At 50.8% G+C, this 18,367-nt stretch overlaps 1 protein-coding gene across 2 annotated transcripts in view; it reads left to right on the top strand.

Moving 5' to 3' along the window:
* Positions 1 to 17,453, top strand: part of PBX1 (PBX homeobox 1) — a 131,009-nt gene extending 113,556 nt beyond the window's left edge. Inside the window, exons 7-9 of one of the 2 annotated variants that reach the window (XM_084211588.1) lie at positions 4,461 to 4,573; positions 6,065 to 6,154; positions 12,981 to 17,453. In XM_084211588.1, coding sequence (XP_084067714.1) covers positions 4,461 to 4,573; positions 6,065 to 6,154; positions 12,981 to 13,073 — 296 coding nt within the window. In that variant the 3' untranslated portion in view covers positions 13,074 to 17,453. The remainder of the gene's footprint in view (positions 1 to 4,460; positions 4,574 to 6,064; positions 6,155 to 12,980) is intronic. The other variant, XM_084211589.1, reaches the window with a different exon arrangement.
* The last annotated feature ends 914 nt before the right edge of the window (positions 17,454 to 18,367 follow it).

The raw sequence follows: 18,367 nt of genomic DNA, 5'->3' as shown, positions 1-18,367 counted from the left end.
GCAGAGGACAGGTCATGAGAAAGAAATGACCAGCAGTGCAGTCCCTGGAGGGCCGTGGTGTTGGAAGAGGAGGTGGAGCAGGATGCAGTGAGACCTGGGACAGGAGCTAAATTCATTTCTGCTGTGGCCAGGCAGGCCCATCTGTTCTCTCATTGATGCCCATGTTACTGGAGATCGGTGAATGGCTACAGTCAGTCAAAGAGATTGGCCACACATTGACAAGGGCAAGGATTGCATCTGTCTGGCCATCTGGCAGGCTGAGAGCAGGGTCCCCCATCCTCAGTCACCCAGGCCTGAATGTCAAACACCTTTTCATCCCGAATCGCGCGGTTGGGCTTTATCGGCCAGATGTTCAAATAAGCTGAGAAGTCTGGCTCATTTGGGCTAACAACTCCCCATCCTCACTTTGATTTCCTGGACAATATCAGCACAAAAACCACATGGCAAATGAAAGCTGTTTTATGTGGGCAGAGCCTTTTGCCAGCTAGAGTCCTCAAGGGCCACGCACAGGTGATAACATCCAGTGAAATCTTGAATGCAGAGCGGCCAAAATTGTCCTGAGCTGGTTTTTTATCCTTTTGTTTTGTAAAAATCTTCTTGTGAAGCTGCTGCTGGGAAATGTACTTCATGGGGCACAGGTGTCTTCTCTGCCTTCCTCCATTTGTGTCCAGAACACACCGCTGGAGAGGACTCTGCTTCTGCAGAGCCTGTGCTGGTCATTTCTTCACTGTCCTCAGTGTTTGGCAAGTGAAAAAGAGCAAATGTCCAGCTGGACCATCCCTGGCTTTTGGGCCTGCACTGTGGCTTTGTCCAGCTAAGGAGCTACATAGTCCATCACCACATTCTTCCCTCATTTTTGGCCACAGTAGGGACACCACAAAAAGTCACAGGAGGCGTAAATCTTGTGCTCTCTGTGCACGTGTGTCATTGCTGTTGGCTTCAATTAGGAATCTTGTACGCATGACCAAAGTCACTTCAGAGGTTCAGCTGGATCCCTCTCCTTGGTGGTAGGTGGGATGAGGCAGCAGAGGAGGATGCCTTGATTTCAGCTCCACTGGACACCATTGCCATGTTTGTTTATTCATGGTACCATTTGAATTGTCAGATACTTTAGAGAAAAGTACTTACTAGAGGTCCTGGAAAATTGGAGGTGGAAGTTGAGACTGTCAGAACGCAGAAGAGGAGAAGCTGGAGAAGAAGCTCTCTGAAGAGCTGAAAAAGCGGTGCAAGAAGTACCAGCCACCAAGTTCGTTAAGGTTTTTGAAATGGGGGTAAAATTGAGGTGGGCTTTGCTCATCAGAGGTGTCAGGGGTGGAAGAAATCTCTTAGCAGGCATTGTTTTGATGTAGGTTTTGACCCAGGGCAAGATTTGACTGCCAGAGTTTGCTCAGACATTTTCAGCACTCTTTTTAAAGCTGGTGCTGATAGAAACTCAACACCAAGGAATAGTGGGGATAAGTCTTGGCTTTAAAAAGATGTCTGGATGCTGAAGATGAAACACTCTTCCACACTGCTGCAGCCGTGGGTTTTCTGATAGGTTTTTTTATCCACAATAATTCCAGGTACTTCCACACCAAGATCAGAGCACTTTCCTCCTGGACTCACATCTTGAAAAATGTGAAGAGTAATGGAAAATTGAGATTGAGAAGCTCAAAGATGAGCCTCTCTCATTCACAACCTCTCAATTCCTGAAGAACCCCAGACCAAATTACAACCACCCAAGAAGCCTTTGATGCATTTAGGAAAGGATCCTTTCAGAGGGACGGGTTAGATTTACAATGGGGCCTCCTCTAGTGGAAGGACTTGTATTCCTGGATCTTATCTCTGTGGAGGATATCAGAGTCTAAATTTTCAGGGCTCTTCACTCTGCTGCCCCCTCTCCCAGCTGGGTGCATCAGCCCCTTTTAGCTGTGTCCCAGACTTTGGGCTGCTGTGATTTTGGGCGTGGTGAGTGCAGAGACAGCCGAGTGCTGAAGCAGCAGCAGCAGCAGCGTGGCAGTGCAGAGGGCTCTGCAATTACACCTCTGATCCAAATGCATCCATACGTGGGGGCCATTGGTATGCGCATATTTATCTCTGCATCCACATCAGCAGCAAGACATATTTACTGTTTAGATATGCACATATATTGTAAAAACACCCCTTGCCAATAGCAGTGTATATCTTGTAAGTGACATTTCCAGCGCTCCTCATGATTTCCAAGACACCGTCGCTCTTCAGAACTAGAGTTTGTGGCTGTTTGTTTATTTTTATTTCCTCCCTCCCAGTCTCAATTTTATGGCCAGGTTTGTTAAGTTTCAATAAAATATCAGTTAAGTTTATGGCATTTTTATTTGTTATTGTTGTTGTAATTTTCTTTTGGTAGGGGAAGGTGGGATGAAATGTTGCTCAGCTGGGGGCAGAGTGATAGCAGTGCCATGCCAGGTGCTTAGGGATTCCAGAGTCCTCTCTCCAGCTCTGCCACTGAGCATTTGTGTGATATCAAAGATTTCTGCTCACCTCAAAAGAAGAGGAAATAGTCTCTGCTTCTCGTGAGTGGTAGCTGCAGAGTCTTTTGGTTCTCAGCAACAGAAAACGGGGTCGGAAGCATCTTTGTGTGTGTGAAACGTGCCCATTTTCACGCTTTAAGTTGAGCACTGTCAGAGTGGGCTGGCCACAGTCTGCCAGCTCAATTCTCTAGGTTTTTTGCCTTCAAAGTAGCAAGTAACCTGAGAGGTTGGGAAGTGACAGGAGCCCTTTGCCAGCAGAGCAGAGGAGGTGATGGTTACAGCTGCCTCCTGACTAGTCCCGGTTATTTTACGCAGCGCTGTGGGATTGCTCTCTGGAACAGGTTGGGCAGGTTGACAGTGAGCACAGACAATGAGCTATTCCTGGCTTCACAGAGCAGCTGTGGGAGGGTCCTGATCCAAGACTCACTGTGTTCAAGATGAGTCTTTCTCTTGGCTGTCTTGGGTGTTGTATCTAGCAGTGATGCTTCTGCTTTCCTTGGATTCTGAGAACTGCCAGCTCCTGACAAAAGAGCTGGTCACTAAGAGAGCAACAGAGAATGTAGTGAACATGAAGTCTCCAGCATAGACCTCCCACCTGCTCCCTGACCTGTGTCAGAGGTGGCTTCCTTCAGAGGAGCCTTCCTGGGCGCAGCTGGGATCTGTCCCTGTTTCCTCCCTGTCCAGCAGAGGGAGGAGGGCTGCCAGGCATTTCTCAGAGCGTACGCATGAGCCATAGCTGGGCAATTCCACCAGGACTGTGGTTGCCAGTCTTCCGAGCTGGAAATGGCAGTGTAGATGGTGAGAGCATATTTGGGACTGGAGCTGAAAGCATAGCTGACCTGGGCCCCTGAAGTCTCTCCTTTCCAAGGCTAACGTCATGTATAACTAAACCTTGCACGTTGAGCTGTCTCACACTTAACGCGCTGATCTGCACGATAAATTCTGAAATAATACCATAAAACCTTTTTTATTTATTTTTAACCCCCTTGCTGCCTTCCCTGCCTTACAGTTACATGATGGGTTTGTTTCTCCTGTTAAGTGGTTGAGGAGGTGCTCAGATATCTCTCAAACTGGAATCATAAAACTTATTTCTGCAAAGGCAGGATTTACTTTTTCTTTTCATTTGTGATTTTTTTCCTCCTGATCCCACCCAGTTGTCTTCACTGCTACAATTTTTTAGCGTAACACCGACAACTGGTGCATGCAGTGGGGAATTTGCTTACAGAGCTTCTTCTGGGGCAGCTGGCCCAGGAGGGCTGTGACACCCTCGTGTTCTCTCACAGTGAAAGACTTTTGTGATGGGCACTGGGAGTCTAACTCAGGTGCCTTCACATTTTTGTCAGCCTTTGCTCCTGGTGCTGTGCAGTTCCCACCAGGGATGGGTTCCTGATGTCCTGAAGGCAAACCCCACGCACCACTCCCGTGTGGCTCAGCCAAAGCTCCAGCCGTGGGGCTGGATGGGCTCTGGATGTCTCACCCTGCAGGGAGCAGTACGGGCTAGGATTACCCACCCTGTCTGAGTTTCTCAGCATGGGCTTGGTTCACCTGCTGCAAAGGCTTCTGCTCTTGATAGCAGGGCTTGTCTGGGTAATTCTGGTCTCCAGTACAGTCTGCTGGGTGGACACCTCCAACAACCAAGATCCTTCAGAGCTGTCTGAAGGATTCTAATGCTGTCCGAGTCCTCCAGGCTGTGTTTTGTTTATCTCAGTCAAAAGCATGAAGAATCCTTCCTCCAGCTGAGGAGCTGTTGAAGAATGTTCTTGGCATTGAGCTGTAACAACATGTGGCTTTGAATAACCTCAAGAGTGCATCCTTTTATTTTTGCTTGCTCTGTTCTTCATACTACTAACCCTGACTGTGTGTTTTTGTTTTTGTGGTTGCTTTGCATGTTGTTCCTTCCTCTTGGCTGAGAGTCATGGGGTGGATCTTTTTCCTTTCTGTGATTCAGGTGCCTCACTCTTTCCTTTCCAGGTTCTTCCAGTTCTTTTAACATGTCAAACTCTGGAGATTTGTTCATGAGCGTGCAGTCTCTCAATGGGGATTCTTACCAAGGGGCCCAGGTTGGAGCCAACGTGCAGTCACAGGTAGGGACCCATCCGATGTACTGCCAGTGAATGCATTAGTGTTGGAGGAGCCTTTGATTGTATTGGCACTTCTCCCTCCCGTCTGAAAAGAGCAAATCTCAACCAGCACAAATCAACCAACCAACACTTAAAAAAAAAGGAAAACCAAACCAAAAAAACAACCAAAAAAAAAAAAAAAAAAGACAACAGGAACAACCACCAAAAGAAAAAAACCAACCAAAAAAAAAACCAACCAAAAAACAATCCAAAAGAAACCAAAACCAAACACCCAACCAAACCAACAACCATGGTCTTGAGGAGACTTGCCCACACTTTGTGAATGCATTTGGCTCTGGCTTGATAGTCGTACTAGGAGGAGAGAAGGCACAGAGAATAGGCACAAAGTCAAACAAAAGCAGCTCAGGTTTAGGTTCTGCTTGCTTTATTCTTCCAAGGGAATGGGCCAGATGTTTGGACTGGTGTCTCGTTTTCCAAGACTTCCACCTACTCCTTTGATGCCAAGCTAGGTGTCTGCTGAAAGGCAATAAATGTTCAAATATGTAGATAATTTTTTTAATTTATTTTTTTATAATTAAAAGCCACCCTTGACCATCTCCCCAAAGCACAGGCACTCACACCACCCCTGTACATACCAAGAGGAGAGAGCAAGGGAGCTTTGAGCAGCAATGCTGAAACATCAACCCATGCTTGGGGCAAAAAGAAAGAATTTTAAATAGCCAGGATCTCAGTCAGATCTTCCACCTCCCATCCAATGTCCAGATAAGCCACGAGTCCCCTCTCTGGGGTCTAAGGCTCTGTTCTGTGCTGAGAGACGACAGCCACTCTGACACTTCTGCATTGGGCAAGGAGAACTCTCTAAAGCTGAGGCAGCTCCGCCGTGGGGCTGGACGTGGAGCACACATCATCCATGGGTACCACTGCTGGGGCTGGGCTGGGGGTGTGAGGGACAGGAACGGGGCACCCAGAGGAGAGTTGCTGGCGCCTTTGCCATGGTAGGTATATTTCCTTTCTGAGCCCTCCACAGTAGAGGTGCTCAGCCAGCTCCAAAGATCTCCTTCTGCTCCCCTGAGCAGTGCTTGGGGTCCAGGGTGGAAGGGGGTAGGGGTAGGAAGGTGGGTCCGTGAACACGATGCTGGAGATGGCTGCAACAATGTGCTCCAGGAGATGCCACCCCACACTTGTCATGCTGTTCTCCCTCCCCACTCTTTTTGTCAAAGGACATGGGACCAAGGAGAGTGTGACAGGGCTGCTGGGGCGGGCAGGGGACGGTGAGGGAGGCAGGAGAGGTCCTCTGGCTCATCTCTCTCCACAAGACCAGCTGCGGCTCTCTGTGATCCCTCTTTGAATGTACACCTTTATTACGATGGTGACCACGATCATTGTCATTCGTGTTTGTTTGCTTTTATCTTGCCAAAGATGAACGGAAGCAGCTTTGATCACTAACCTTTCCTTCCCTCTAATTCGTGTCTTTGTTGTTGTTGGTCTGTTTAGGTGGATACCCTTCGCCATGTTATCAGCCAGACAGGAGGATACAGTGACGGACTCGCGGCAAGTCAGATGTATAGTCCGCAGGGCATCAGTGTAAGGAAAAAAAACAGGCTCGGGTTCTGGTCTTTTGGGTTGTTTTTTTATCATTTTCATTCTCTCACTACCAATTATTTCAAAGCCATAGGGCTCAGAATGCCACTTAGTAGGACTTGTCTTTGCTTTTACGGTCACCTAGTTTATTGCTTCTGTATCGGTCACGCCAGCGGCGGAGCTTTGCCCACAAAAAAAGTGGCAAAGCCGGGGCAGGCTGCGTGCAGGCAGCTGGCGTCTCGGACTGTCACAGCCCATCAGCGTCCGCCCGCCACCTGCGGCCGCGCGCGCCCGCCCCACGGGAGCTGCTAAACAGGTGACACCTCCCGGAGCCATGGTGGGCAATGTCACCCGGCCCGGAGGTGGCTCCGTCCTGGTGGCACCGTCCCGGATGGTTAAAAATAGCCCATCCCTGGCCAGGCTCTGAGAGCGCGGGGTTGGCGGCGATGGCGGTCGCGAATAAAAGGAGGAAAAAATCCCACAAAGCCAACCGGCGTCAACCCAAGGAAACCTCGCCCAAGCAGGCTGGGGGAGGATGCGAGGGGGAGGGCGGTCTCTGGAGCATCTTCTCCTTGTTCTTGGGTGCGCTGGCGGGTTCTGACTAGCATGAAAATTCGTAGCGACAAGCTGTGTCGCACAGGGGGAAATCGATCAGACACACACAAGGAGAACCCAGTGTAGATTCGGGACAGCAATCCAACTTCATTTCTCAGATCAATCGTCCACCATCTCAGCAGCAGTGACAGCAAGCTGGGAGAGGAGGGCAGCCTGGAAAAGGAGGCTGTGAGCGCTGAGTGGGTGGTGGCAGTGGTGTCCGGGGTGGCGCAGAGGAGGAGGCAGCTGGCCCTGGACACGGGGATGCTGATGGGTGAGATTGGGTGGTCTTGAACTGGTCAGAGAGGTGGTGATCCTCCGGGTGGGATGGTGGTCCTGCAGCTGAGATGCCAGCACGGTGGCATCGCCAGCCAGTCCCATCACTCTCCAGTCCACGGGGCCATTTGTCACCTGGCGTGTGACCATCTTGCAGGACGGCCACCAGCAGCATGCAGAGAGGGGTGCCCTGGGACGGGGGGCTCTGCTCCCCTCTCCTGCGGGCGCCGGGGCTTAGTGGGCGGCTTGACGTCAGGAGGCAGAGGCAGGGAGGATTTGTGAAGTAATGTAATTGAACATGTGCAGATAATTATGTCTCATTACATAAGCCCCTTGCAAAAACAGCACTTGGAAATGCCACATGAAAGAGCCTATCGTTCCGCATTAATTTCTCCGTGTGCTGAATTTATTCCCTTTCTGGCTTTTTAATACTTGGAGAGTAAATGAATCGCAGGCTGATCATGATAAGAGATGATACTTTTGTATAAATTAAAATACCCCCAAGGAAAGAGGCTGAGCTGATTACAGTTGCAGTTGGCTTGGAAAATAACAGTGGGCTGGGTTAAGCCAAAATTTGGGGGGGAGGGTTGCTGGCGGGGATTTTGAGGCAGGGAGGGGGTGACTGGGGAGAGGAGAAGGAAGAGAGAGCGAAAACTCAAAAGCTGAATAGGATAAGGAAAGCTGGGCTGGTGTTTGTGGCTGTGGTTCTCTGTGGGAGAACCAATGTTCTCATGAGCAGCAATGAGAGCTGGTGAACTGAGAGTGGCAGGGGCTCGGCAGTTCCCTCTGTACATCCCAAGCGGTGATCTGGCATGTTTGGCATCTGTTGTCTTCTCAGGCTGGTTTTCAGGGAGGGCAGGAGCCCAAACTGACCCATACTGGATGTTGTCAAGAGAGGGGCAGGTTGGCAAAGGGTCTGCACCGTGTGGGTGACTCAATTCCCCACGAAGCTGTGGTAGGCATGGGGAATGAGGGAAGGAGTCCAGAGCTGAGCAGTCTAGGAAGCACCTTCTGGATTGCCTGTTTGTTTCCCCGGTATCCCAGCCAGCGTGCTCCAGCCTGATTGTCACTTAATGTCTTCCCATCCATTGAGGTCCCTCGGTGGATCCCAGTTTGTCCACCCTGAGGTGTGGCTGCCCTTTTGGAAGCATTGGTGCTGGGGAACTCCTCGGTGCGGGCAGGGTGACCGTGTCCAACAGGCAGGGCTTCCCTGCCTTTCCCTGAACCCTTCCATGCCGAGGAGGAATGCGGAGCAGAGCTGATTGTGACACGGAAAGCTGCCGTCCCCACATCACCCGAGCGTCCCCGTGAGCTGCTGGAAGGAGATGAGCCGAAACCTAGTCAAGAGCCCTGTCACAATGATGTCTGCACGGGGCTGAGGTTAAGTCATCCCTGGAGCCCGTCAGCACCGGGAAGTCAGCGGCAGGTTGCCCAGCTCCACTGCTGGAAACCTTGGCAGGGGAGAGAGACAGCGCTCGAGGTTTGCCTTCCTTGATGGAGGATGAATTTTTAAATGCGTGTAAGTCGTGACAGCTGAGGAGAGGGATCTACCCACGGCCCAGTTCCCTGGGAGGCTGTGCTGCTGTGGCTGACAGGCTGCTCCGAGGGCAGGAAGGGCTGGAGCTGGTTCTGCATCGTTAGCAGGATAATGGGCAGCGTCCCAGCCAGCGCCAGCGCTGTGACTCACGGCTGAGGCAGAGGCAGAACTGAGCCTTCTCCTCCTCAGGTGGGGACAGCACCCCTCCCAGCAAGGGATGGGGACACTGACAGTGGAGGGGTAGTGGAGAGGAGCTGTCCTGTGGATACCCAGCCTTGGGTCACACTGAGAAGAAGCAGAGACCTGCCCTCCTTTCGGGAGGTTTGGGGTGTTAGCCACCCCTTTGGGCAGACTTTGAGGCTGTAGGGTTTTGCACCATGAGGTGAGAGTGTTTCGTGTTTGGGCTGTCTGGACAGTGTTTGTTCATGGGGGTCCACATGTGTATCCAGGAGGTCCCCCAAGAGCAGGGATTTCAAAGCATTTAGGAAAGCTCAGGTTCTGTTGGGTTCCAGTAAAAGTTGCATGTTTGTTGCCACAGTCCTCTGGAGTGTCCTACTCCAAAACATCACCTTTCCTGCCACTGCCCTATGGCTGTAGATCCACCAAGTGTTCTACTTCCCCCATGTGCTACTGAATGAGTGAACTATAGTCATCTTAAAGCCCTTTCAGAAATTTGGTTTTGGACTTTATTTAATTTACACATGATTTAAATGTGTAAAATGATGAGCTGTTCTTAAAGTTCATCAGAGAGTGAAGGTTTTGATTTAGAACTTGTGCTGTGCAGACCTGTGCCTGTTCCCAGAGCAGTGTGTGTGTGTATGTGTGACCTGGATGGTGGTGGCCAGTGGCAGGGAGTTTTGGATCCACTCTCGTCAGCCAGGATTGGTACAGTCAGAAGCTGAGAGCTCCTGATTTGACCTGAGATCTTTTGCTCCAAGAAGTTGAGCCTTGGGAAAAAAGTTGTTGCTCTGTTCCTCAGCCAGCTGCAGTTCACCATCATGGTCAAGTTTTGGTTGGTGGTCCTGACCAGCTGGGGGATGGAAGTTGGTCTGGCAGTGTTTCAGTGCACACCTTGGTGTGTTCTGATGGCCAGGAATGCCTGGGAAGGGATGTCCTGACCAGGCTGGATTCTCTGTGTGTGATAAGACCTTCAGTGCATATTGTAAGGAGGTCCTGATAAAAGCTCTTAAGAGCTCAGAGGTCTGAAAAGGTGTTGAGGCTGCTCTGTCAGACTGGCTGGTGACTGGTGCGTTTGGAGGCTGAGCTGATGCCCTGTGCCATTGTTGGGGGGACAAGGATTTGGTCACAGTGGGTGGGGCGCCGAGACAGCCTCCTTGCTAAGCAGAAGGAGTCTGTAAAAATTGGCAGAAAGGCATCTCCCAGCCCCACTTGGGAGGCCCAGGCAGGGAGCCAGCCAGACATGCTGGAGGTGACAAAACTGCTGAGACCTGTGGAATTGGGCATCAAAACCAGTGGCTTCAGCAGTCTTTCACTGGGGCTCCATATTTGGACAGTCACCAAGGCTTTGCCTGTGCTTTGGCACCAGCAGGTGACATCTGAAGAGATGTCCTGGAGACCACTGCTCTGTCTTTGGCATCTGCCCCTCCTGAAGAAGTCACAGCCGTGTGCAGGGGCTCTGCAAGGAGGAGCAGCCTCCTCCAGACTCCCTTCCCTTGTCTTTGAGGGAGATTCCAACTGAGGTACTACAGTCAAACCCCATGGCATGCCTTGCTTGGAAGAGGCAGAGCCATCTGGGTGGAACTGGATGGATCCCACACATGGCTTGCTCCATGCAGTGATGGAGTAAACTCCAGGCTGAGTGGGGATGGTGCCTGCATGCCCTCTGCCTGGGGAAGGATCCAGCCTCCTCATGGAGGACTTTCCATACCGAAGGATGGTGTCAGGATGTCACAGCCAACCTTGGCTCAGAGCCAACCTTGGGTCCTCCTTTCTATCTTGACCCAACACTTACGGCCTTCCCAGGCCACACTGGCTTCTCCCCAACATCCCCTTGGCTTCCTACTAGTTGTGTTCATCCACACAAACTCCTGAAGCACGGGAAGGCTCATTCCCAATCTGCAGTACCTTCCAAGGATTTTGGGTGCCGAACGTGGAGCTGCCGCTCGATTGCTTCTGTGGCTGGCAGGCAAAAAAGAAAAGGCTAAAAATAGTTGAGCACAATAGGGCCAGAGCCCTGCTCCTCCACAGGCCCCCGCCGCTCTCCTCTCCCCCCTCCTGCTCCTGTAACGACCCTGCAAACACTAAATGGCATCTGAGTGCATTAAGCAGCAAACTCTCCGGTGACATAGCAATTACGGCTCTGAAATAGATTTGGTGCGTCACGCAAGATAAGGGTTTTGAAAGTTTCTGTTGTGATTATAGCTTGTAACTCCAACAAATAACAGGCTTGGTAATAAGAGGCTGCCAGCACAGCTATTGTGGTTCTCTCTCACTGATGGCACGTAAATTGCTATTAATGTCCTAAGTGTACTTGAATATGCCAGTCTCGGGGCGGCGGAGTTGGCTCTGTGTCTCTCTTTACGCGGCCTGTCATTGTCGGGCTGATAATCTACAGTAATTGCTGCCTCTTGCAGCGGTCCAAGATGTGTAAGGGTGGGTATTGCCTCTTGGGGAGCTCAGGGATGGTGGGTCAGGGTGCAAGGTGGTGGGGGCAGTGGGCATGGGGTGCACGGGGCCGGTGATGCTCGTGCATCGTCTGGTGTCACACTTGCACCCGAGGTAGAGCAGAGTGGGGTTTGCTAACCTATGAGCAAGCTGAGGTCGTGATTCCTGCTTCCCTTGCTGTTGCCTGAGCCCCTTTCCTGCCATGCAGGTATGGAAGAGCGCACGGGCACAGCAAGGGGTGTGCGCACACCTCTTGTCTTGTTTGCCTGGTGCGTGTCCCGCTGTGAGGTGGTGTGACTCCTCCAGTGTGGCTTCTCCTGCCTGTCAGCTCTTTGCTCCCATCACAGCAGCCTCTCAGGCAGGCAGGGGCTGAGCAGCAGGTGCCTTAAGGAGCTGGAGCAGAGGTTAGATGGAGTTAAGAGGAATAAAGTGGGTATTTATAGACGTGCCTTCAAAGGCCACACCCTGGCAGTCAGTGCCACAGTCGTGACTCTGCCCAGATGGCTCCAAGATGGAAGCAAAGGAGGGCTTGGTCGCAAGATCTCACATTTTTATAAGTTGTAGTCTATTTGCCTCTAGGAGTTAACTGTCCATTAATAGCTTCAAATGATGAAGTTTCATCCTCCTTGCTTGCTTGCCACCCTCCTCTTTTCACAGCGTTTATGCTTTGGGCCTGAAGTTTGAGGAGATTGTCCTTGAGTCTGCAGCTAGAACAGGATTGTTTTGTCTTCAGCACCCTGTGAAGAGATCCCAGTAACACTTAATATAAAGCTAAAAGCTGCTCCCCAAAGCAGGACAGAAACACTTAAACCCTAAGGTATCACTGGGGCGGGGAGTTTTCCTCCCCTCAGCCCTGTGGGGTGTGCAGGGTCCCAGCTGGCAGGGCCAGCTCTGGAGCATGCAGCAGGCAGTGGGACAGGCCAGGCAGGCAGAGTGGGCAGAGCAGCCCGGGCGTGTCTAAAGCGGGACAGCCGCTGCTGCCAACTGGAGCTGGGGCAGTGCTCGGGAAGGATTAATTTGCCAAGCACTGAATCAATGTCAGAGCAAGCAGAGGAGGTTGGGTGCGACATCTGCTCCTCTCCAAAGGGGATGGCAGCAGCAGAGGAGCAGCTTCTGTGCGCTGCCGGCTCCTGCCCGCCGCAGCCGGGGCCCTCCGGTAGCTCAGCTCTGGAGCGCCTGGAGAATTTGGCTCTGCATCTGTTTTTAGGAGAAGAAACAAGTTGTCTGCCATGGTTTGCTGCATGAACCCTCAGATGGGATATAGTGTTGGCACCTCTGTCGAGCTGTGGCTCGGTTTGCCTCGTTGAGGCGGGGATGTGGAGCTTTTCTGGGGGACGCAGCACAGCTCAGCAGTTCCATGGGACCCGGTATTGCTTGTTCTGCATATTCACAGCACTTGGGTTCAGATAACATTCAGGCTGCTGGTTCTGTTTGCTGTTTTCTCTCTTCTGTATGAGGAAGAATTATAATCAGGGTTAAAAAACTCCAAACAACCAGAGCTCAGGGTTCTGGAGAAATACACTGTTTTTTTTTTTTAAGGGATGAGCTTTCTGTCAGCACTTGCAGTTTATCAAAATCTGTTTTCAACAGAAACATTTCTGCCCTGTGATGGAGCCTGATGGAGCCCTGTGGTCTGGGGTGGGATGGGGAAGTCAGAGGGGACATCTTTGCCTCCTACACCCGTCCCAGCGGAGGGAGAAGGGGGCGGATCTGAGGTGGATGGGTGCCTCGGGTAGGGCTGCTTGTGCCTTGCATGGGGTGACTGATGTCCCTGTGTGTGTGTGTCCCTTCCTTCAGGCTAATGGAGGTTGGCAAGACGCTACTACCCCATCGTCGGTGACCTCCCCCACAGAAGGCCCTGGCAGCGTTCACTCTGATACCTCCAACTGATCTCCCAGCAAATTGCATCCCTGGCTGAGCCGGCCCCGGCGGGGGCGGGAGAGGAGGGGGCCTCTCCTAACACCGCAGCAGTCAGACTGGAGGTGAACCCAATCAGCACACACAAGAAGACTCCTTCTCTTCTCTTCGTCGGGATGCTTTTTTCAGCCAATCTGGACACTTCTTTATACTCTCTTCCCTTTCTTTTCTGGGTAGAAGCCGCTCTCCCCCTCCCCACCGCCGCCACAACACCGCTCCCTTCCCCTCCCCGCTTCCCACCCAAGGTAGAAGGATTTTAAGGAGGAAAAGCAAAAATCCAGCACCACCACACAAAGCGAGCCCAGAGCAGTGTACAGCCTCATGCTGGGTGTCTTTCTGAGGAGCTACAAATGTGCCTCAGTCACGTCTCGCTCCCTCGCTAGCAGGCAGCCCCTGCCCCCCTTCCTTTCACGCTACCTCTCCATAGGGAATTGCCACCGTAGGGAATCTGCTCCCTCCTCATCTCCGCAGCTTCCCTCACTCAGCCCCGCCCTGGTGAGCTGTCCCTCGGCTGCTGCAGGCCCAGGGCAGGTGGCACAGCCCCCGTGCACGTAGAAGGAGCCAGCGTGCTCCCCCTCGCTTCCAAAAGGTACCAGCAGTTCCCATTGCCAGCCCTGGGGAAATTCCCAGTGCCAGCCCTACTCGGCCAAGCATCCTGCCACTGGCTGCTGGGATCTGGATGAGCTGTGGAGCCCTGCTGTCCCGCCTGCCTGTTGTTGGAGGGGAGAAGAGGAGGGAAGGAAGGGAGGCAGAGGCAGGTGAGAAGCGGCCATGGCTGATAACACCTCCACGGAGCTGTGTGGGCTCAGGCACGGAGGGCTGGTGGGACACCAGCAGCTCTCTCACAGCACCTGGAGAGGCTGCTGGTGGAGGGCAGTGCCACGGGGGGTTGGCTCCCGTTTCCAGGAGCTGGGTTCCCCAGTTCAGGCAGGACCCACAGAGGTTTGTGCCACCCCCTGTGTTCCCAAAGCCCTGCCAAGCCAGCAGTGAGGGATGGGCAGCAGAATGGCAGGGGCTGGAAGTGCTGGGGCGAGTGTCCTGGGTGCTTTTGGTAACTCCTCACACCACAGGTTTGCTCTGTAGGACGGGTGGCTGCCCCGCTGGGGCATGTCTGGGTGCTGGAGCTGCTGGTTCCACCCCAGGAGTTCCCTGGGCAGTGGCCATGGAAGGACTCACAGGACTTTCTGCCCAGCTTTTCTGCTCCACTCTTGGGACAAGCAGTGGTGGCTGGCAGGCGAGGCTTCATCCTGCCCCTCCAGGCTGGTGCTGGGAGGATGTGGCTGTCGTGGAAGAGCAGGAAGAGGCAGCACCAGCTTCCCTGGGCAGCGGGCTGAGCTTCCTGCCAGGGTGGGACTTGTGGCCATCGGTTCTTTCAGTGGGCACGAGGAGGCTGAGCCAGCCTGCATCAAGACCCTGGGTGTGGTGGGGACTGGTGTGGGTGCAGGATGTCTGGCACCTCGTGGTGGATGCCAGGATCCCCTGGGATCAGCACCTCACGCTGTTGAATGTCCGTGCCCACCCTGCTTGTGCTGGTCTCGAGGTGGGAACTGCCGGCGCGGAGCAGCATTAAACAGAAACCATTTCAAATTAGAGCTCTGCCAAAAATGCTTCCACCCTTCTGCTGGAAAAAATCATGGTCCTTGGTGATATGGCTGCAGCTCCAGCACGCTGTCACCTTGCAGCACAGGGGTGTCATGTGTCCAGCAGTGACACTCCCTGCTCCTTTTGCATCCCTGCCAGGAGTGGGCAGAGCAGGATGTGACATGAGGGGCCCGGGGCTGCCTCCCCCCCGTGTGCTAAGGGCATGCAGGAGGTTGTTTTCCTGCAAGGACAGTTGGGAGATGCTGCCCACCTTCCCACTTTCCTCCTCGTCTTCCCGTGGCCTCCCTCAGCGCTGCCTTTTGTCCACTTCCAGCTTATTTTCTATGGACCTGTCCTGGCAAAGCGCTCCAGGGACACAGGACTGGCTCAGGCCTCTCCTGCTGAGCCACAGCAGTGCTGCAGGAATGCCAGCATCCCTTTGGAAAGCACCTGGGAATGAGCCAAGCCATGGCCTGCTGGAGCCAGCCCACGCTGGGGCTGCTCCCCTGCCCAGGCTGCCCCTCTCTCCTCCACGGTACTTTGCAAATCCCCTCCTGGGTTCCCCACTTGGTCCCTCCAGTTTGTGTTTGCTTGCCTTTTTCTTTGCTATTTTATTTTATTTTATTTTAATTTTTGGGTTTTGTTTCTCCTCCCCATTCTCCTCCCTTCCTCCAGCCCTGAGTGTTGTGGGGTTTTTTTTTCTTCTTCTTCTTTTTTTTTTAATTATTATTTCTCTTTTCTGCCCAGAAAAACCTGACTTCGATACCAAAAAAAAAAAAAAACAAAACAAAACAAAAAAAAAAAAACACAAAAAAACACAAACAAAAAAAAAAACCTGCAGAAACTCAAAAAAAATAAAAATGAAAAAAAAATCACAAAAAAAAAACTCGACGATTCTTTCAGCTTTATTAACATTTTCCATTGTTTCTTGCGATTTGTGTCTCGTTCTTTGTAGTATTGATGATAACGAACATTTGATAATGAATGTTCTTGTATATTCAGATAAAGGAGAAAAAAAAAAACCAAAAACGCAGTCGGAATTTAATAGTGTTTATAATAAAAGAATAAAAAATGACCCTCTTAGCACGCAAAATTGAACAGGGGGAAGGTCCCATCCCTGTTCTTTCTGTGGCAACAAGCGCTTCATTCCTGTATAGTTTATAACATCAAACTACCTACATTCATCCTCCTTTTTTTTGTTTGTTTGTTTTTTCCCATGGTTTGGGGTTTTTTTTTTTCCATTTTCTCGCATTTGTGAATTAGTTCAAGAATGCTAGAAAAGTGTAGAATTGTGCACACTCATTTCTTCTTACACAATGTTTAAAAAGTGACGGTAATTCATTTTGTAAAACTTTAAAAAGAAAAAAAATGGTTGGAATAGTGAGCATTAATAGGTACAGTCTAACACTTTATGTTTCTTAACGTTGAGACCCAGAAATGAACCTTTTTGTTGGTTTGTTTTTGTTTTTTTTTTTAATTTTTGCCTTGTTTGGGATGGGGGGGAGGGGGCTTTGATGATGATGATGATGATGATGATGATGGTGATGATGATGATGATGATGATGATGATGCTGAGTTTATTTTGACCTGTCCAAGACTATGGCCTTGCCACCTCCCCTGCGCTTTTGAGCTGTGACCAGAGTGATGTGAAAAGTGACGGTGGTGTTCTTGGGGGGAGAGTTTCTCCCCGCTCCTTTCAGGTCCCAGCTCCAGAGGATCCTCGTGGGGCTGCTCTGGGGCTGAGCAGTGGGATTTCATCTCCCAAAAGAGATGGAATTCCCAGGGGTTTTGGGGAGGAGGGTTCCACAGGTTCCACCCTCTATTCTGGGGGAGGGAAGCGATGATGAAAGGGCAGGAATCCTTCCCAAAACACCTGGATGGTTGGTTCTCTTCCCTGGATCCCAGTGTCCCAAAACTGAGGGATTCAGGGTAAGGAATGTCCCAGCCTCACCTTGCCTGGACCTTGCTGGAGATGAGGTGTCAGAGCCTGACCCCAAGCCCTGAGCTGGGACGAGGCCAGAATGTCCCAAATCCAGCCCCAAATCCCCGTGGATGCAGGGTGGGGTTCAGGGAGGAGCCCTGAGGAAGGTGCTGGTTTGGCATCACTTCGGTTTTCTCCTAAAACATTTTCCTGCTCCTCCCAAAAAAAACCTGAGCTTTTCACATCACTGAGCAGTTTAGGGTTTGGGGTGTTCCTTTTAATCCCAAGGTTTCCTGGAGTCCTTTTGTTTTCGTACACCTTTATTATTATTATTATTTTATTATTATTAAGAGGATGTAAATCAGACATTGCCTGGGGGGTTGGTTTTGTCGGTTTGCTTTTTTTGTTCTTGCAAAGCCCTTTCTATCCCTTGTAAAGGTGATTCACTTTGGAGTTGCTTTTTTCTTTTCTTTCTTTTCTATTTTTTTTCTCCCCATCTTTTTGTTTTTTCTTTCTTCCTAATGGATTCCAAATAGTAAAAAAAAAAAAGAAAAAAAGGAAAAAAAAAAAGAAAAACCCTTAAAGAAAAAAAGGAAAAAAAAAAAAAGACTCTCTGTTCCAACCTGGTTTTGAAACTTTTCTGCTTCTGTAAAGAAAAAAAAAGGCCTCTGTCTTTCTGATCCCAATTGAAACTTTTATGTTCTATGACGATACTAACAAGGTGTAGGTTTTACAGTTTCCTGATTTGTACTGGTAATGCATATTCCAAATAAATAGTTTCTTTTGTTGCAAAAAAAAAAAAAAAATCAAAAAAAACCAAAACCCTGAAACCAAAGCTGGTGTGTTTTTTGGGGAGGAAAAAGAAGAAAATGAGATATCCTGGGGGTTTGCCCAGGAGGTGCAGGAAGGGTTTGGGGTGCAGAGTTGGGGGTGAACAAAGGCAATAAATACCCTGATGCTGGGGTGGTGTGAGCCACAGGGATGTGGTTTGGGATTCTGCCTGAGGCATCCCTGCTGCCTGCCCCCGTGCCTCATTTTCCCTGGGCATGCAGAGGTGAGATCTCCTGGACACGAGGATTTACCCATGGAAAAAAAAAAAAAAAAAAAAAAAAAAAAAACCAAATACTAAAACAAAACAAAAACCCAAGAAAACAAAAAAATAATAACCCCCACCAAACAACCAAAACCCACATCCAAACAAAACCAAAACCAAAAAGTAAAAAAAAAAAAAAAGAAAAAGAAAAAAATAATTTTACTTTTTAAAATCATTTATAATTGTAAAAAGAGCTGGTGCATAGGATGAAAACCAGGACAGCTCTGCTTTGTCCCTAGAGATTTCAGAGGCACTGGGGGGTGGCTGTGATTCTGTGCCCCCGGCACCCCTCGGGATGAATCCCCGGCAGGGCAGCCGGGGATGCTGGAGCTGTCTCCCCACGCTGCTCCCCCATGGATTTCTTGTCAATGATTATTCCATCTCCAGCCTGACCTTTCTCTTCTAAATAACACGGCAATATCAGCTCGGGCCAGCCTCCAGCTCGGGCTGCAAATTAACTGTATCGCTCTCCGGCAGAGCCCCCCGAGCCGCCCGCCCCAGGAATTATCTCCCTCCTAATTCCAGTTTAAATATCAGCCTGCTCCCAGCTGTTCCCTTCTCATCAAGGCTCAGCCCGGCTCCAAACAGGGAAATGTTAAGTCCCGGTGGTGGGATGGCCCCGGCGGTGCTGGAGGAGGATTTTGGGGCTGGGGGAGGTTCTGCCGCTCGTTC

Source organism: Fringilla coelebs (assembly GCF_963513975.1).
Source record: "Fringilla coelebs genome assembly, chromosome: 9".
NCBI classification, from domain to species: Eukaryota; Metazoa; Chordata; class Aves; order Passeriformes; family Fringillidae; genus Fringilla; species Fringilla coelebs.
Note: the sequence above shows the minus strand (reverse complement) of the source record. Positions and strands in the feature narration are given on the sequence as shown.